We start from the raw sequence: 15,114 nt of genomic DNA, 5'->3' as shown, positions 1-15,114 counted from the left end.
CTCAACATCAGGCTCAATAGGGCTCTGGGCAATCTGATCCAGTGGAGGATATCCCTGCTCACTGCAGGGGGGCGGGGGTTGTACTAGATGACCTTTGGAGGTCCCTTCCAACCCAAACCTTTCTACGATTCTATGATTAATTTGACTATGTATTTTTCTGGATTGCCTTTAAATTGTATAGTTGAAAATGTGAATTACCATATCCAAGTCCCTTTATTTCAATAAAAACCATGTATGTAATATAACTAAGATGAACAGTTCAAAGCAAAATGAAGGGCATCAATTACAAAAACACAATTAGACCAGACTGGATCACAATTAAATTATACTTGGATGACACTTGCTATCAGTTTTAAGCATAATGCCAGCACAGAAGAATGCATTATTTCCAAAGAAATAATTTGAACAGAAGTTGTTAATAAGTGAAGCAGGGAATTGAAAAGAAGTGATATTCCATGTTTTCCCTGAGTGATATCTATTTTTATGTTTTTGCAGAGTTTGCTGCAATTCAAACTCTGGCAATTTTCTTCGTTGTGCCAGTACTAATGTTGAAATTACTAGAAACTGGCTACACTATTGATCAGAGTATTGATGTGCCTCTAGCTGAGACTGAGTAAAATCAACTAAGAATATATAATCTGGTAATTTTCTAGTTTGTAGAAGGTGAGTTACAGGTGTAACGTGGCCATCTAATTGCCTAGGTTCACATGTGATGTTCAACTGAGAGAGTTACAAATGCCATCAGAACACAGGGGCAGTAAGTCCTGAATGTGTTGACAAGTTATCCTTTAGCAAGCAAAAACTGATGCCCTATCTGCAGCTCAGCTATTATACTCATATATACTCATATACTCTGTTTATAAAACAGAGTATTAAAGATGGACAAAACAGTCTATCAGTCAAAAAGCTGATGACATTAAGAAGGTATTTTTACTTCAAAGCTTTGTATCTCATCAGCCATGATCTCAGTAACAAGAAGATTGCTCAGAGGTAATTAGCCACCCATGTTCATAGAATCAATAAGGTTGGAAAAGACCTCAAAGATCATCAAGTCCAACCTGTCACCATGTTGTATAAATGAAGACTAAGAGAGTGCTGATTTCTGTTAGAATATTTCTCTTTACTTCAAAGAAAGGACAGAACAACTCAAAGTAGCACCCTCTTGTCTCTCTGCTCATGAAGACAAATTTTGTAGCTAGATCCAGCCATGACAAGGTATATGCACATGCACATTTAACTGATAGCACCAAAACCATTTTACTCCTTGCTCCTAGATGGCACAAAAAAGTTGCATCTCAGAGCTCTGGTGTCACCAGAAGGCAGTACTTCATAATAGTGATATTTTGTCCACTATATTTCTCTCTATCAAATGTGATTAGCAAATGATGGTGACCTCCTAAGGTATCTTAAACAAGTATAAAAACCTTATACAAATCAAAGACCACTATAAGTTGATTAGGTACCTTCTGATACTGCATCCCTGCTGTTCAGTAAAGAACTGCTCCTAGTTCCTTGAACTCTTGTTTCAACAAATCTAGCATGTTTTAGGGGTGGTGGATACTGAGGGGAGGGCAGGTCTTTCTGGCATGTTTAGCACTCCTGACATAGCCATATAACAACTATCTGTAAGAACTTCACTTTGCACATGTGCATGTCTCCATCCACACAAACTATTTCACATGAATAGGGAACTTATTAGGAAAAACAATGAATACTCTGACCATTTTTGCCCTATATCAGATTTACTGTTAGAAGATGGAACTCTCATTGTATAAGCTTCGTTTTTTTATTCAATTAGCTTCTAGTCTTTAGCCACCAACACTGCCCTCAAAAGGTGACTAAGGTTGGATTTTCAGAGGAGCAGAAAATGGCACCTGAGAGCCTAATTCCTATAGGACTAGAACTCACAGGATCATAGCACAATTTAGCTTGGAAGGTATGTTCTAGGTCACTTGCTCCAGCCCCTGGCTTAAGGCAGGGCAAACACAGATCATGTTAAATACCACCCAGGTGATCTTTATTGTAAAGATTCTTGGATTCCATCCATAAATGATGGTGTCTGGAGAACAACAGCATAAGAATTATTATATTGGATTAAATTCTGTTTCCATTTTTGTTAAGTAGTACACTTGTTTAAATCCTCCAGCTTCAGTCAAGGTATTCCAAATTTCTACTAGTGTGTTTTGAAAACAGAACAAGAACTTTTTTTTCTTTTAAAGTTACTTAATCAAACTTTTAATAGCAAAGGAGGAATGGTGAGCAATTACTCTAGGCACTATGGGCTCTTTTTAAACCTGTATTTCTTGTGCTATGTTTCTTTATAAACACATGTACATGCATAATATATTCAAAGAATGTTTCATATTAAGGCTTATATTTTAATGTTTCAATAATGTGGAAGCATACCAAACATTACTTAGCTCTGAAACAAAAGTGGAATCTCATCCTATAGAAAATAATTTGTGTTTACCTCATGAAAACAGGCCAAAATTGTAACAACGTGATGACCTTTAGCAAAACTCTTAGGAATCCAAGGTCTCTATCTAATTTGTAGAGGCATTTAAATTAAGATGGAAAAATAATGTTTAGAATTAACATCCATATTATAGATGAGGGAATGGCTTTATTGAGCCAGTTTAGCAACAGAAACAAAAGGAGTGAAGTATCACCACTAAGCCCTGTGTCTCTATAGAAAAGATAAGGATGCCACGAGGTACACACATGCAAGGACATTTGCTGCTGCCCCTGTCTTCTATCAGAGCAGTTCTCTGATAGCTGAGACAGTAGTTGGCCATCTCATAAGATTCGCACTAGGTTTCACAAGAAAGCGAGAGAATTGCTTATTCTGTAAGCATGTGTACCAAACCCAATTCTGAATGTAGCTTTCAAACTGCAGCTAGCAGCTCTGCGAGACGCCTGTGTACGTGAAAGATGCCAATGCAATTCTTAAACTGACAAGTGGTTTGAGCCGTTGACCTCAGCTTTGATAGTATCAGAGGCAAATTGCTATCAGCTTGTATTTGGCACTGCACAATGCTTAATGAAGAGCTTCTTCTAGCTTGGGATTTATTTTTCTTGAGAATGGTGTTTCTTTATAGCATGGTGACAAGTAATATACACTTGTTATGATCATTTTGTCACTGCTTCATCATGCTACTTTAAAATGATTTGTGGCTGTATTTCATACTCTAGTACTTTGCATGCAGTGTATGACCACATCATACCAGATTACTGAGTCAATACATTTATATTGATAGAAACTCAAGAAACATTGATTTTACAACTTCTCCTATTCATTTATCATGAACTCTCTACCCAGTTCCACTGAGTAGACAGATTCAAGGGGACAGACAGATTCATGGGGAGAGATTTTGCAGGGAACAATGGCAGTGAATATAAAAAAAGATGCTTGCTGTCTTCATTAGTTATAGTGGCAATAACAGAGGGGGTTCCAAGCAGAAGGCAGACTTAATCTGGTTAAAGAGAGCAGGATGGCATAAAGAAAAGTGTAAGATAGTTAAAATGTCTACATTTCAAACTATTTATTGCCATTAAATCTGTTTTGATTATTATTCTTGCAAGGATTTTAAATGGGGACAACAATAAATAAATAAATAAACAGATAATGTAATGAGTAACAGAATGTTCCCCAAACTCTACAAACAAAGGCTGTAATTGCATTAAGAGGACTGTTGTGATGTCAGCCAAGTTGAAGTGATTTGTCAATGTGGAGGTGGAAATGCAACTTTAATTTATGGGTATTTCAAAGATTTATAACCTAAAATCTATGGTACCCTTAATATCCACAAGAGGTGCTAAGATGCTGCAAGGTAAATCATTATTGGTTAAACTTCTCAAGGTAGCAGTGTTGCTGGAAAGCAATAAAGGCAGAACTCTGTTAGTATTGTTTAGAGAAGTGTTTTTAGCATAAAGATACCTGCAGCAATTTTAAAACCCAATTTTATGCATTTCACTGGTCTGAGCGGCAGATGACTTGATGCCTGCAGTAACAGCCAAGAAATTCAGAGACATTCCTAGTGCCAACTTAATAAAAACACATTTTAGCTGAAGAATGCAGTTTATTTCTTGATGCTAGCTGTTGGAGTGAGCTAGTTCTCATTGGAGGCCAGCAGCTTCATGTCAGAAATACTGAACTCATGAATCAGCTTGCAGAGTTACAAGTGCCCAGGAACTTTGTGTCTTTAAACTTTTTCACAGCTTTAAGGTTTTCAGATCTTTGGTATTTAAGATAGATTCTAGAAAAAAACAAACCAAACCAAACCCCAAACCTACCAAACAACAAAGCCCCAAACAAAAAAACCAACAGACTTCTCATTTTTGAATTTCACATGAAGACACACACAAGAGTGATATGCCAAGCTGGCATAATTATCAAGAAGGAATTTCCTTACAATCTGTGAGTCATACCTCTGGAAGTGAGTGCCTCTGTGAAAGACCTTTCAAAATATGATAAAGTCTAATAAACCTGACCTTCTAATGCAAAATAAATCTTGCATGATGGGTTTAGTTCTCACTATATCCCACATTCCTGTTTCAGCCAAGACATTTTCTCCGACGAAATCACTGTTCAGTCACATTAATATCCCAGTCGAGACTGGGTGGGGCACTTGGTGCCATAGTTTAGCTGATCAGATAGTGTTGGATGCTAGGTTGGACTCTATGATCTCGAAGGTCTTTTCCAACATGGTTAACTCTATTCTATTCTATTCTGTTTTATTCAGTTGCAGAGAAATATGGGAATCATTGCCATGGGAGTCTTGTTCTCTGCTGTTTGAATAAAGGAACTATATTTCCAGGAGAGTATATTATAACACTGAGTGCATTTTTTAGCTAAGGGATGAATTTTGAAACATTTTACTACAAGGACACTAAAATAAAAATATTACATGGAGTGTTGCCTAGGTAGTAGCAACTTGATAAAAGGTAAGAAAAAATCTAGGAAAATAGTGAAGAGAATATAACCTTCCCACTGTAAAGCTTCTCTCAGGATAATAATGCTACATCTGGCTCAACGCTAGAATCAACAGAAGATACATATGTTGAGAAGTATTACCAATGTTTCTGCTTAGGCCCTTCTGGTAAAGAGACCATAAAGACCTATTCCTGTTGCAAATATGTACTTTGAAAACTCCTGAAAAGTGTGATATAGATAAAATACAGACATTGCCCCTGAATGAAACATAGACGAAATAAAAGCCTGCCCAGTTCAGTATCCTATTTCCTCCATATGGGAAGGAAAATGAAATGACTCCACAAAGAAGGAGACCACAGTATGTAAGACTAGAATCAGCTGTGTATCTAGTGTTATGACTCTCAAATCTCCCATCTGGAGTAAACTCAGGAAAATCTGTTCTCTGAGGAAGAATAAATGACCAATTTATTATTTATGGGGTGACAGAGGAGAATTAAGATATCTCAAAAGCTAATGGAAGAACTATGGATATTCTCAAGCTCATGTTGCTTTGAGTCAAAGCAGAGGAAAATAGGGTACAAGAACCTAAGCTCACAGTGATACTCAGGTAAGTGTCTAACCACAATGATATTTCAGACAGATTTGCAACTGCTGAGCCAATGCCCAGTACAGAGGGAAAATCATGTGTGGTCCTTTCTTACCCTGGAATCGAGGGAGAATTGTACAATGTCATGCTACTACTGGACTGTATGGTGCTTGCGTTCCACACAAAAAGCATCTGATGCCTCAGTGCTGTTTGTGGGGGAACTGAGGAAAATAACAAATGCCCATAGACAGGTCCAGGGACCTTTGTTAGGATTACCCCAAATACACTGAAGCTTGGCGTATCCAGGCACATTATCTCAACAGACTTAGAACAACAAAGAGGAGTTGATCTTTTAGAAGACTGATTTTCTTTCCTTTCTTCCCAGTGGAATGAAGGATTTTCCCTTGGAGAAAGGATTTTCACAACTGATCCAAGATCAGCCCGATAGGATGTGCCTGAACTCCTTACACTGTGAGTGGAAGGTAGCAGTTTAGAATAGAGTCCAATGTATCAGCCATATCATTCAGGATGTTCAGAATAATTAGATAAGGCAACGTTTTAGCCCTTCTACAGAAAAACTGCATCCATGGCAGCACCAGGTAAAAGGATGTCATTTAAAGAGGAAGGGTAATAAGAGACCAGTCAGTTTTAAAAGCCTGATTCTTTAGTTGCACAGTCTTCTTGCAGTGAAACTAGGAAAGGACAAAAGTAGGATTATTAGCGGGGGGGGGGGGAAGGCAAGTCCTGATTTCAAAATCTGAAGAACTGAGAATTAATATGACCTGAGATAGAGATAGAAATGGCAAGCACATGAAAAGTGCTTCCCGCTGAGGCAGGCCTTGATTGGTGTCTACCTTTTTGCTCACCTGCACCCTAACCAGTATTATCGTACTTTCAAATAAAACAGGCAAGATCTTTTTATCTCCACCCCCGCCAACAACAGCAGCTCACTGGAACAGCTGATACGCAAAGCACATATATACAAGGACAAGCTCTTAAATAAGATCTTATTTATGTTATAATTGCTGCTACCGGTTCCAATTTAGTCTTGATTGTGGTCGAGGCACAACAGAGAGTGACAAGTATGCATTCAAATGTGTATGAATGATATGTCTTAACGTGTTTCCCACTATTTTTGTCCTTTTGAGTTCATGAAAGCACCAAAGCCATGTGTAATAACATTCGTATTTGCAGCCAGATTTAAACATATACTGCAAATGGTTTAAGTGACCTATTAAGTAATAGGATGGAATTACTCACATGCTTAAGATTAAGCTTCTGTTGAATACTTTCTTGAAGCAGGACACAATTCTGAAGATTTAATTTGGTAACACACTGCTCGTTATCCTCTTCATAGCTACAAGACTGAGCTCTGCAGTTCTGTTTATAAAGCCTCTTTGGTAATGTTTCCAGTAAATTAGTGACTAATGGAGCTCCTTACAGCTACTATGTAGTGGATATTGGAGCCTTCAGGATGCAATAGTGCATCACTGAACTACATGCATGAAGGTTACAATGAATGACAGAACTTTTGGATTAGATTGGGTTTTGGCTTATATTGAATCATTTTTAAAAACAGGCATAGACATAACATCCCTTTTTTTTTCCCCTTAGAGCTTGTGCCAAAAAAAATAGTAAGTTTGCAAATGGATATTAAGCAATGCCAGATATTTTCTGGGTTTGTTTTAACAAATTAACCCTTTGTGTTCTTTTCTGATGTCCAAATAATTGTATTGGAAGCAGATGTTCTACCAAAATTGACACGATCAGAAGGCATTATGCTCACTTATTAGCATACTGTTTAATATTCACTACAACCTGTTTTAAAGAACAACAATGTGTTAACATTTAAGCCAGGAGGGATTTCTGTACATTATATAGTACTTGATGCAGCTTGTTTATGTAACAGTCTGACAGATACAATTAATCTCACCAAAACGACCAGAGTACAGCCTAATACCATATTATTTTTAAAGTAATAGAACACACTTTCCCTTTGAAAATTATTACTTCAGGATGCATAGAAAAGCTCTAAAAGAATGAATCTTATTCTGTAGGACAGTTGAATGAAAAAAATGGTAGATTTTACATGGAGAGAACAATAGGATAATCTCCAGTCAAGACAAAGAAGTAAGAAATACCTCCAACAAATGCATCTCCAGCTCCATTGGTGTCCACAATCTCACTCTGATCACTCACCAGCACGGGGTAAGTGGTCACTTCATTTTCTGTAGTGGAAGGGGGGAATAAAACATGAGTTACTTGGAAATATGACATTGAAAAGCAAAACAAACAGTGAAAATCAAAGCAATTCAAAACTGGAGTGCTGACCTTTAACATGGTAATTTGGATAAAAATAGGTTTTGTTTATATTTCTGTCTGTATTTACTGCATAGGAATAGAGAAACACATCTGATCAAGCTATTTGTTGTGGACATTTTCATTAATTAGCTCCAGCCCAATTTATATTCTCTATCTCCTAATATTAAGGGCAAGAAAAAGAATGTAATCGAGAAGAAACAACAGAAAACACCTGGGCATATGGACCAGACTAAGAAAAAATCTGTCCTGCCAAAACCAGTCTTTCCTCTTGGTTACAGAGATGTGATGTAGCTTCCAGAACGTCCAGTCCAAGTCTCCAAAAGTTCAACAGAAATTGTTGCATTGTAAAACCCAAAATGCATGTGGCCTAACTGAAAAAAAGCAGGAACTAGTGTAAATCACAGTCCTCTCAAATTACCTCTTAAAAAAAAAAATCATATATGTAAGGAGCCTTGCAACTTGCCATCTGACCAGATTTGGTTTCAAGATTTCAATAACCTCACCCCCTTCCTCAGGAGATATATATATATATATGTTTGGGTTTTTCAAATGTATTTCCTTCTCTGCAGCTCCCTGCCCTTTACTGGCACTCATTAAACCTATTGCAATAGGTGGATACTCAGCATCTTCACCTCCAATTCTCTGCCACACCACAGTTCAACATAATTACACCACTTAGGTATGATAACTTCAGAGTTCTAGGGTTATAAATTTAATATATGCCACTAATTAATCAGCTATGGCTTTCCAGGTGGTAATGTCATAATGACGTGATAAAAATATAATTACCACCTTGTCACAATACCTTGTTAAAGTGTAAATTACCCCTGTAACAGAGCCAATGGAAGTTCTGCCTCTGGTAGTCAGTATGCATTAAACTGTCTCAGAGCAAACAGATTGTCCTTTGGCAGACAGCAGGAATTAAAAAAAGGAGAGGGGGAAGAAAAGCCTGTCAACCAGTGAAAATGAAAACCATCAGAGCTGTTTTCTTTTAATTTTTGTTTAAAATGGGAAAAAAAGAAAAAGGGAAATAAAACCTCCAGTAGCTCAAAGCTGGAGATTACTAGTTTTGGGTTTTTTTCACTGTCCAGCAATAGAGTAGACCATAAAAATCACTCTTACAATGATGTACACAGTAGCAAACAAGGAAACCTAGTTTGGGAGGCATATAAAGAATTCACAGTCTCAAATCAGGCAAGTGTGTATATGCTGCAGAGGTACCAGAAGGATCCTGGTTTCTGTGAAATGCAGTGTATCAGCTCTACTGCTCTTCACCATCTGCTACTAAGTGAACCAGGCAGATATAATGATGCTGCCTCCAGAGGGAACTGTTGGCTGGCCCACCAGGAGGGGAGGGGAGCACTAGCAACAACCATCCATGAGGAGGCAAAGAAAAAAGGGCAATGAAAAACATAAGACAAATATTCCAATTAAAGCACAAGTTTCAGTCAGTTCTCTGTGCATCCGACTCTCTATCGTGTTAAGAAAGCTATTCAGAAATGTGCTTCAATGCTGTGTTGTGCTCTTAAGACAGTCTTCAGGAGCAATGTTTTTTAGTAATTTTAACAGGATTCATTTGAATTGGAAATCAAGTAAGAGAGGTCTTACATTAAACTCTGCCAGACAAGCAGAGTGTATTCATCCATTGCATAAGAAGGTATATATGGTTTCCTCAGAATAATAGTAAAAAAAGTTAATGAAGTGATAACTCTGTTGAAGACACATGGTAATAAACTGACCTGCTTCCTTTCCAAGTGTGCATGGCTGCTCACAGATGTTCTATGTTTAAATACACAGTACATGCATACGCATACAAACGCATGTGTTTGGGCACAGAGAGTGAATAATGCATAGACACTGTATTTCAAATGCTGTAAATGGGGTTTGGCACCAAAGAAGACTAGTGAAGCTAACTAACACAAATGAAAGTTCTCACCATCCTCTTTCTCCTTTCTTTTCACTCCCTGTCTTGATCCCCTCTCTCAGCTTCCTCTAGTACTTGCAGGTAAGTATTGCACTATCAGCTCTTATTCTATTCTTTCAGCAGTAGACATAATTTTAAGTAACTAAGTCAGTCTAAACCCCATATGTATCAAGGATTTTGGCTGGTACAAGAGCAATCTTTTTTTCTCCAATCACAATTTTCCATCTCTACCTGGGTCATACATTCTCCCTGTATAACTTCATGTATTTTCAAGAGGAGCAGTAATCTCATATTTTGAATTACTGAAGTTTCAGAAGCAGCCAGCATGGCTTTAGAGAAAAAAACTACATTGAAAAGATACTACCATCTGCACACATCCAATAGGAGAATTATCTTTCTTTACCCTTGGGAAAACTTTTAGTAGGACAATAAAGTCTACTAAACTATACTTTACAATAGTGCATATTGAAAGTTACAATACAATAATATCAAGGTGAGTTTTGCTTTTCTTTCTTTCACAGTAAATTAAGTCAGCATTAAAACTGCCGTTACATTACCTTGCTATGTCTGTGTAATAGCATAAAAATAGCTAACATCTCTCACTGATCTGTGTTTTGTAACAACTAGGTACAACAGAATGAACCAAGATGAAGCAGAAGTCTCCATTCTGAGTACCTTTTATTTGTGAATTTAATGTTGCTTTAACTTTACTTTTTGTGTGTGTTCTATTATGTTACAAACCTTCCATATCCATAACAGTGAACACAGAGAAACCTTGACTAAGGTGGTCATCAGTGGCCTCACTTTTCAAAGTCAGCTCTGATTTCATTCATCATTCTGAGGGCTTACGAAATAAAGAATAATTACATAAGTGTCTCAAGTCCAAGTGCTGCTCCTCAGGGCATAAAATCTAGTGTTCTATTTTTAAGCAACAAATATCTTCTATGGTAAACACACTGGGATGCAACATATTCCTCTGGGATGAAACACATTCCACTGGGATACAATTTCCTGGAAATCCAGAAATATGAGTACAAATTGCAATGAAGTGACTATAATTAGGGGTATTTAGTAACAAACCTTAAAGAAATTAAAAAATTTGGGACTTTGATTCAGTTCTCAATCATTTGACATTAGTAACTCAACTGTTTTAGAATTACACAGAAATAATCAAAACATTGATGTGGTGATCCCATAGACTAAAACCAATATGCACATAGAAATCAGAAGGAATAAGCCGATGAATAAATTGAGTTATTGTTACTTTGTTGGATTATGTACATAAACATACAAAATCTATACTTTCCTCGGGCAAAAATATGCTTATGATATTTTTGTAGGCAGAACAGTCTGGAGAGATAACTATTAGAGCAATATTAACTCAAAAACAACAGTGCTCCTTACATTCCAATACATTTAAGTTCCCAAATGAACATTGGCCTATTTCATGATGTTAACTGAAATAATCAAACTCTGATGATAGCTGCAAATACTACAGGTCTGTCTTTAAATTGAATGAGACTCACAGACTATACACATCTACTCTTCGTACAGTAATAAACACCAGCAAGCAATCATTACATCCAATTAGGCTGAGTACTTTCCTTAACTGGGTCATTTACCAGTCTTTCTTGCTCTTAAAAGTAGATTAAATGTGTAAACTTACATTTAATTACCTGTAACAGAATTCTTATGGGCAACATGTTGGAGAGTCCTTAATTCTGTATTAAAGTAAAATAAAAGAAAGAAGGGAGCCCTAAAATATATAGAAAAAAATGTCTAGCTATTTCCTCAAATAATCTTTTGATCCATGGGCTTGTAGTGGTAGTACAGATGTTTACAAGATGGAGACACATTCAGGTTTCATCTGTAAGCTTTAACTTGTAAAAAAAGGAAGAACTGTGAAACAGAGTTCTGTTCCATCTCCTACCCACTTCCATTCTCTCTAATTTCTTTCAGATCAAGGGCCAAAAAGAGATAAAAAGGAAAAAAAAAAAAGAAAAAAGGGGGACAGGAAGAACTTTACAAGACATAGAAATCTGAACTCAAAATCTATAAATGTCTCCGGGTAGCCATAAGGTAAGAAACAACGAGAGCAGTATTTGAAACAAGCCCACATCAGTCAGGACAGTTCTGGGCTCTTACCTCTCTCCAAGAAGGCAAACCCCAGAAGCCTATAGGCTCTAAGTCTCTGCACATTCTTCAGCACATTGATGCATGTTTACGAATCATTAGTGTTACAATGCTTTCTCCTGCTATTTCTATAGTAAAAAATTGCTGTTGCTGCTGTACTTCACACAAAGATATCCCATCTGATAATGTGAATCAAATAGATAGCAACTCTTCTACCCTATCAGCACAGCACTGTTCAAAGTTACAAGGCAACATGGGGCAGGGCGCTGTGTATTGAACTCCCAGTTAGAAATCCTTAAGACTTCCAATGATGATGGGTTTCAAACCTGGCAGTGCTGATTCAACCTGTCATTTTTAAGCAAACAGAATGAGATCCTGCATTTTCAGGCTAGAACTTTCAGATAGCTGCACTGGATGAACACTCCAGCCCCTCTGGCACTTTCTGTGTGCATATTAAGTTTGCCTTGTTTTGCATGCCAACATCTCTTCTCTCCTCCATCTAGTTTGGTGCATTGTTTGGCCTCGTGCTGTAGCTATGTAGGGCTTGTCAGAAAAATTAGTCAATGGAGTCAATAATATAACAAGTGACTTCAATAGTATAACAAGTGAGATGTAAATCAGCCACATGCTTTGGGATCTTTCTAATCAAATAGTTAAGTAATACACAACAAATGATGCTGTATTCAAATGAATTCAGTATGTAGGTAAGAAATCGTAACTGTTAATGTAGAAGTCGTCAATCCTTTTTTGCTATAATAAACAATGGCACCCTAAGCAAGTTATAATTGTCATCTATAATGCCTACAGTATGTACAGTTAATAGAAATATTAATTATTTTTCATAATAAGCGATCCAAGTATTGTAATCAGGCTAAAATCATCTTTGCAGCTTCCTAAGCAAAAGTAAGTTCATATAGCTGTGTTGGCCAGGATGCAAAGTACTGTCCATCTGAGGCAGCTAGTTCATTTTTAGGGGAAAAAGACATGCAAGATGATGCCAAAGACTTTGAATCTTTCATGGCACTATTCATGGTTTCCATCCGTAGGGGAAATAACAATGTGCAGACCCCATTTTCCCTCTCTCCTAGGAGGCAAAGTTAATCCAAAGGTGTACACTGAGACTTGTCTTCCCTTGATAACTCTTCTCAGACATTGTCCCACAACCTAGTTAAAAGTATTTTTATTCAGAAGTCATATTCATAGCATCTCACTGAAGTCTGACTCATAGGATTAGAGTCAATAGGGGAAAGAAGGTTCCTCCAAGGGAACTTGTACATTCATGCACATCAACTATTAACAATGATGTCAAGCACTATTAAACACTATTTCTGCACCCAGTGTATATCTTCTGAACCTATGTTTGATTGTCTGCTCTCTTAATTCGACACTCCTTTGATGTAACTCCTGATTTATCAGCATGAGATCAGCCTCAGAACTCTGTATCTAAACTACAAACAATGTAACAGCATCAACTAATGACTCATGAATAGTTTCTACACACACGAATGTGTTTTGTTTACTTCATAGAAGCTGCAACTTACATGTCAGTATTTTCTGTATCATCAACCATGAGTTGAAGCTCTGTTTTTTCCCCTCATATTAAGTCTTTGTTTGCACAAGTAAACAAAGCACACTGTATGTAAAAGATGAGGAAGCACGAGGTAACAGAAAATACTGGGTTTGCTTCAGTTTGGTGCTAATATAACATTTAAAAAGTGAAATATATATGTGCATACACATACGGAAAAACTGCCCTAAAGAGCAAGCCACTGAATTTTTATGGCATGTGTCACAATGTTTAAGGGTTAGAATGGCAATGAACTCTGTTGAAAAAACCTTTCTGAGCACACAAGAATATTGCCATTTGCCTGCTAGGCACAGATTTCAGAAGGAGCTGAAACTGCAACCACTGAACTGCCAGAAAATGCTCTTCTCTAACTCAGCATGGCTGATGAAGGCATAAGGTACGGTTCAAAGCTACATCCTTTTCCTGTGATCTCTGCCTGCACCAGGAAAGGAGCTGAGGATTCATATGGGCCAAAGGGTGAGGATTCATATGGGCCAAAGGGTGTGAATTCATAGGCATCAAAATTAAGAAAGGCTTCTGGAGATGTTTCACTCATACAACATAATGACTGTTCTTGGAACTACTATGAAGAGTTCAGATCAGAATTGGTCCTGAAGACAGCAGAAGTGGCTTACAATAAACAAATCCCACAAATTATATGACCCCAGTCTCTATTAAGAGAATGCTCTACTGCAGTGAGATTAGGCACACCAATGAGAGTACAGGGTGACACAAACCCAGGTCTGGCTTTGGCAATTACAACCACAAATATATCTTCCTGCACTGCAAATCCTATGTGTGTTGGCTTGGCCACTGTACACTTTCTTTTGACCTTTCCATATAAAACCCCGAGCCAACCCCTCAAAAGACTATGTTTTTGGAGCTGTATATGGGAATGGGAAACACAAAAGTATCTATTTGTATCTGTAGAGAGCTAACTCAAGAACTGAAAACACACACAAATGATGAGAGTTGAAATGTCAGTGTCTAATGTATACATCACACATACACATGGAAGTTATACCAATACATATATTCTAGCTCACATATACTCTTCAACCTGAAATCTGGCAAGAGAGATTGCCAAAAGCAGCATCTTTCAGGTCAGAAAGCAGACCATGCACTTCACTTACTCTCTGCACTGACCCACACACTACCAGGACTGCAGGTACATTTTGTATTCCATTTCATGGCATTCTACAGACATGTTTTAAACCACTGCATAGCTGGAGCATCATAACACTATCCTATGGGAGAATTTTCTGACAAATATCAACCTATAATCAGGTCAAAGCAATTCTTACCCAAAACTTTAGCAGGGCAGTGGCTGGGAAAAACAAAAAAGAAAGGAGAGAAAGAGAAGCACACTATAATTGGATTTTGTGCAGGACAGAACTGTATTATGCCTCACATTTTTTTATACATTAAGCATATTGCCCTAGTGGGGCAAATACACCTGTCAAAACTTGCAAGCTTTTTTAGCTATACCTTAGTTTTAGAGTGGTGAACACAGAAATCACATCATTTAAATAAATGCCATGTTACATGACAGCTTTGTTTATGCTACATGGTAATTCGAGAAGCATGAGTTGTCAGTGGAGGCAGAAATGGGCCCAAGGCACTTCCATTTTACTTGAGCATCAGTAAGA

At 37.4% G+C, this 15,114-nt stretch overlaps 1 protein-coding gene across 2 annotated transcripts in view; it reads right to left on the bottom strand.

Annotated features, from left to right (window-relative positions):
• Nucleotides 1-15,114, bottom strand: part of ADK (adenosine kinase) — a 287,668-nt gene that overhangs the window by 11,572 nt on the left and 260,982 nt on the right. For both annotated transcript variants that reach the window (XM_054163190.1, XM_054163192.1), the window contains exon 10: nt 7,661-7,747. In XM_054163190.1, the coding sequence (XP_054019165.1) occupies nt 7,661-7,747 (87 nt within the window). The remainder of the gene's footprint in view (nt 1-7,660; nt 7,748-15,114) is intronic.

The sequence above is a fragment of the Dryobates pubescens genome, chromosome 8, assembly GCF_014839835.1.
Source record: "Dryobates pubescens isolate bDryPub1 chromosome 8, bDryPub1.pri, whole genome shotgun sequence".
In the NCBI taxonomy this organism is placed as follows: Eukaryota; Metazoa; Chordata; class Aves; order Piciformes; family Picidae; genus Dryobates; species Dryobates pubescens.
Note: the sequence above shows the minus strand (reverse complement) of the source record. Positions and strands in the feature narration are given on the sequence as shown.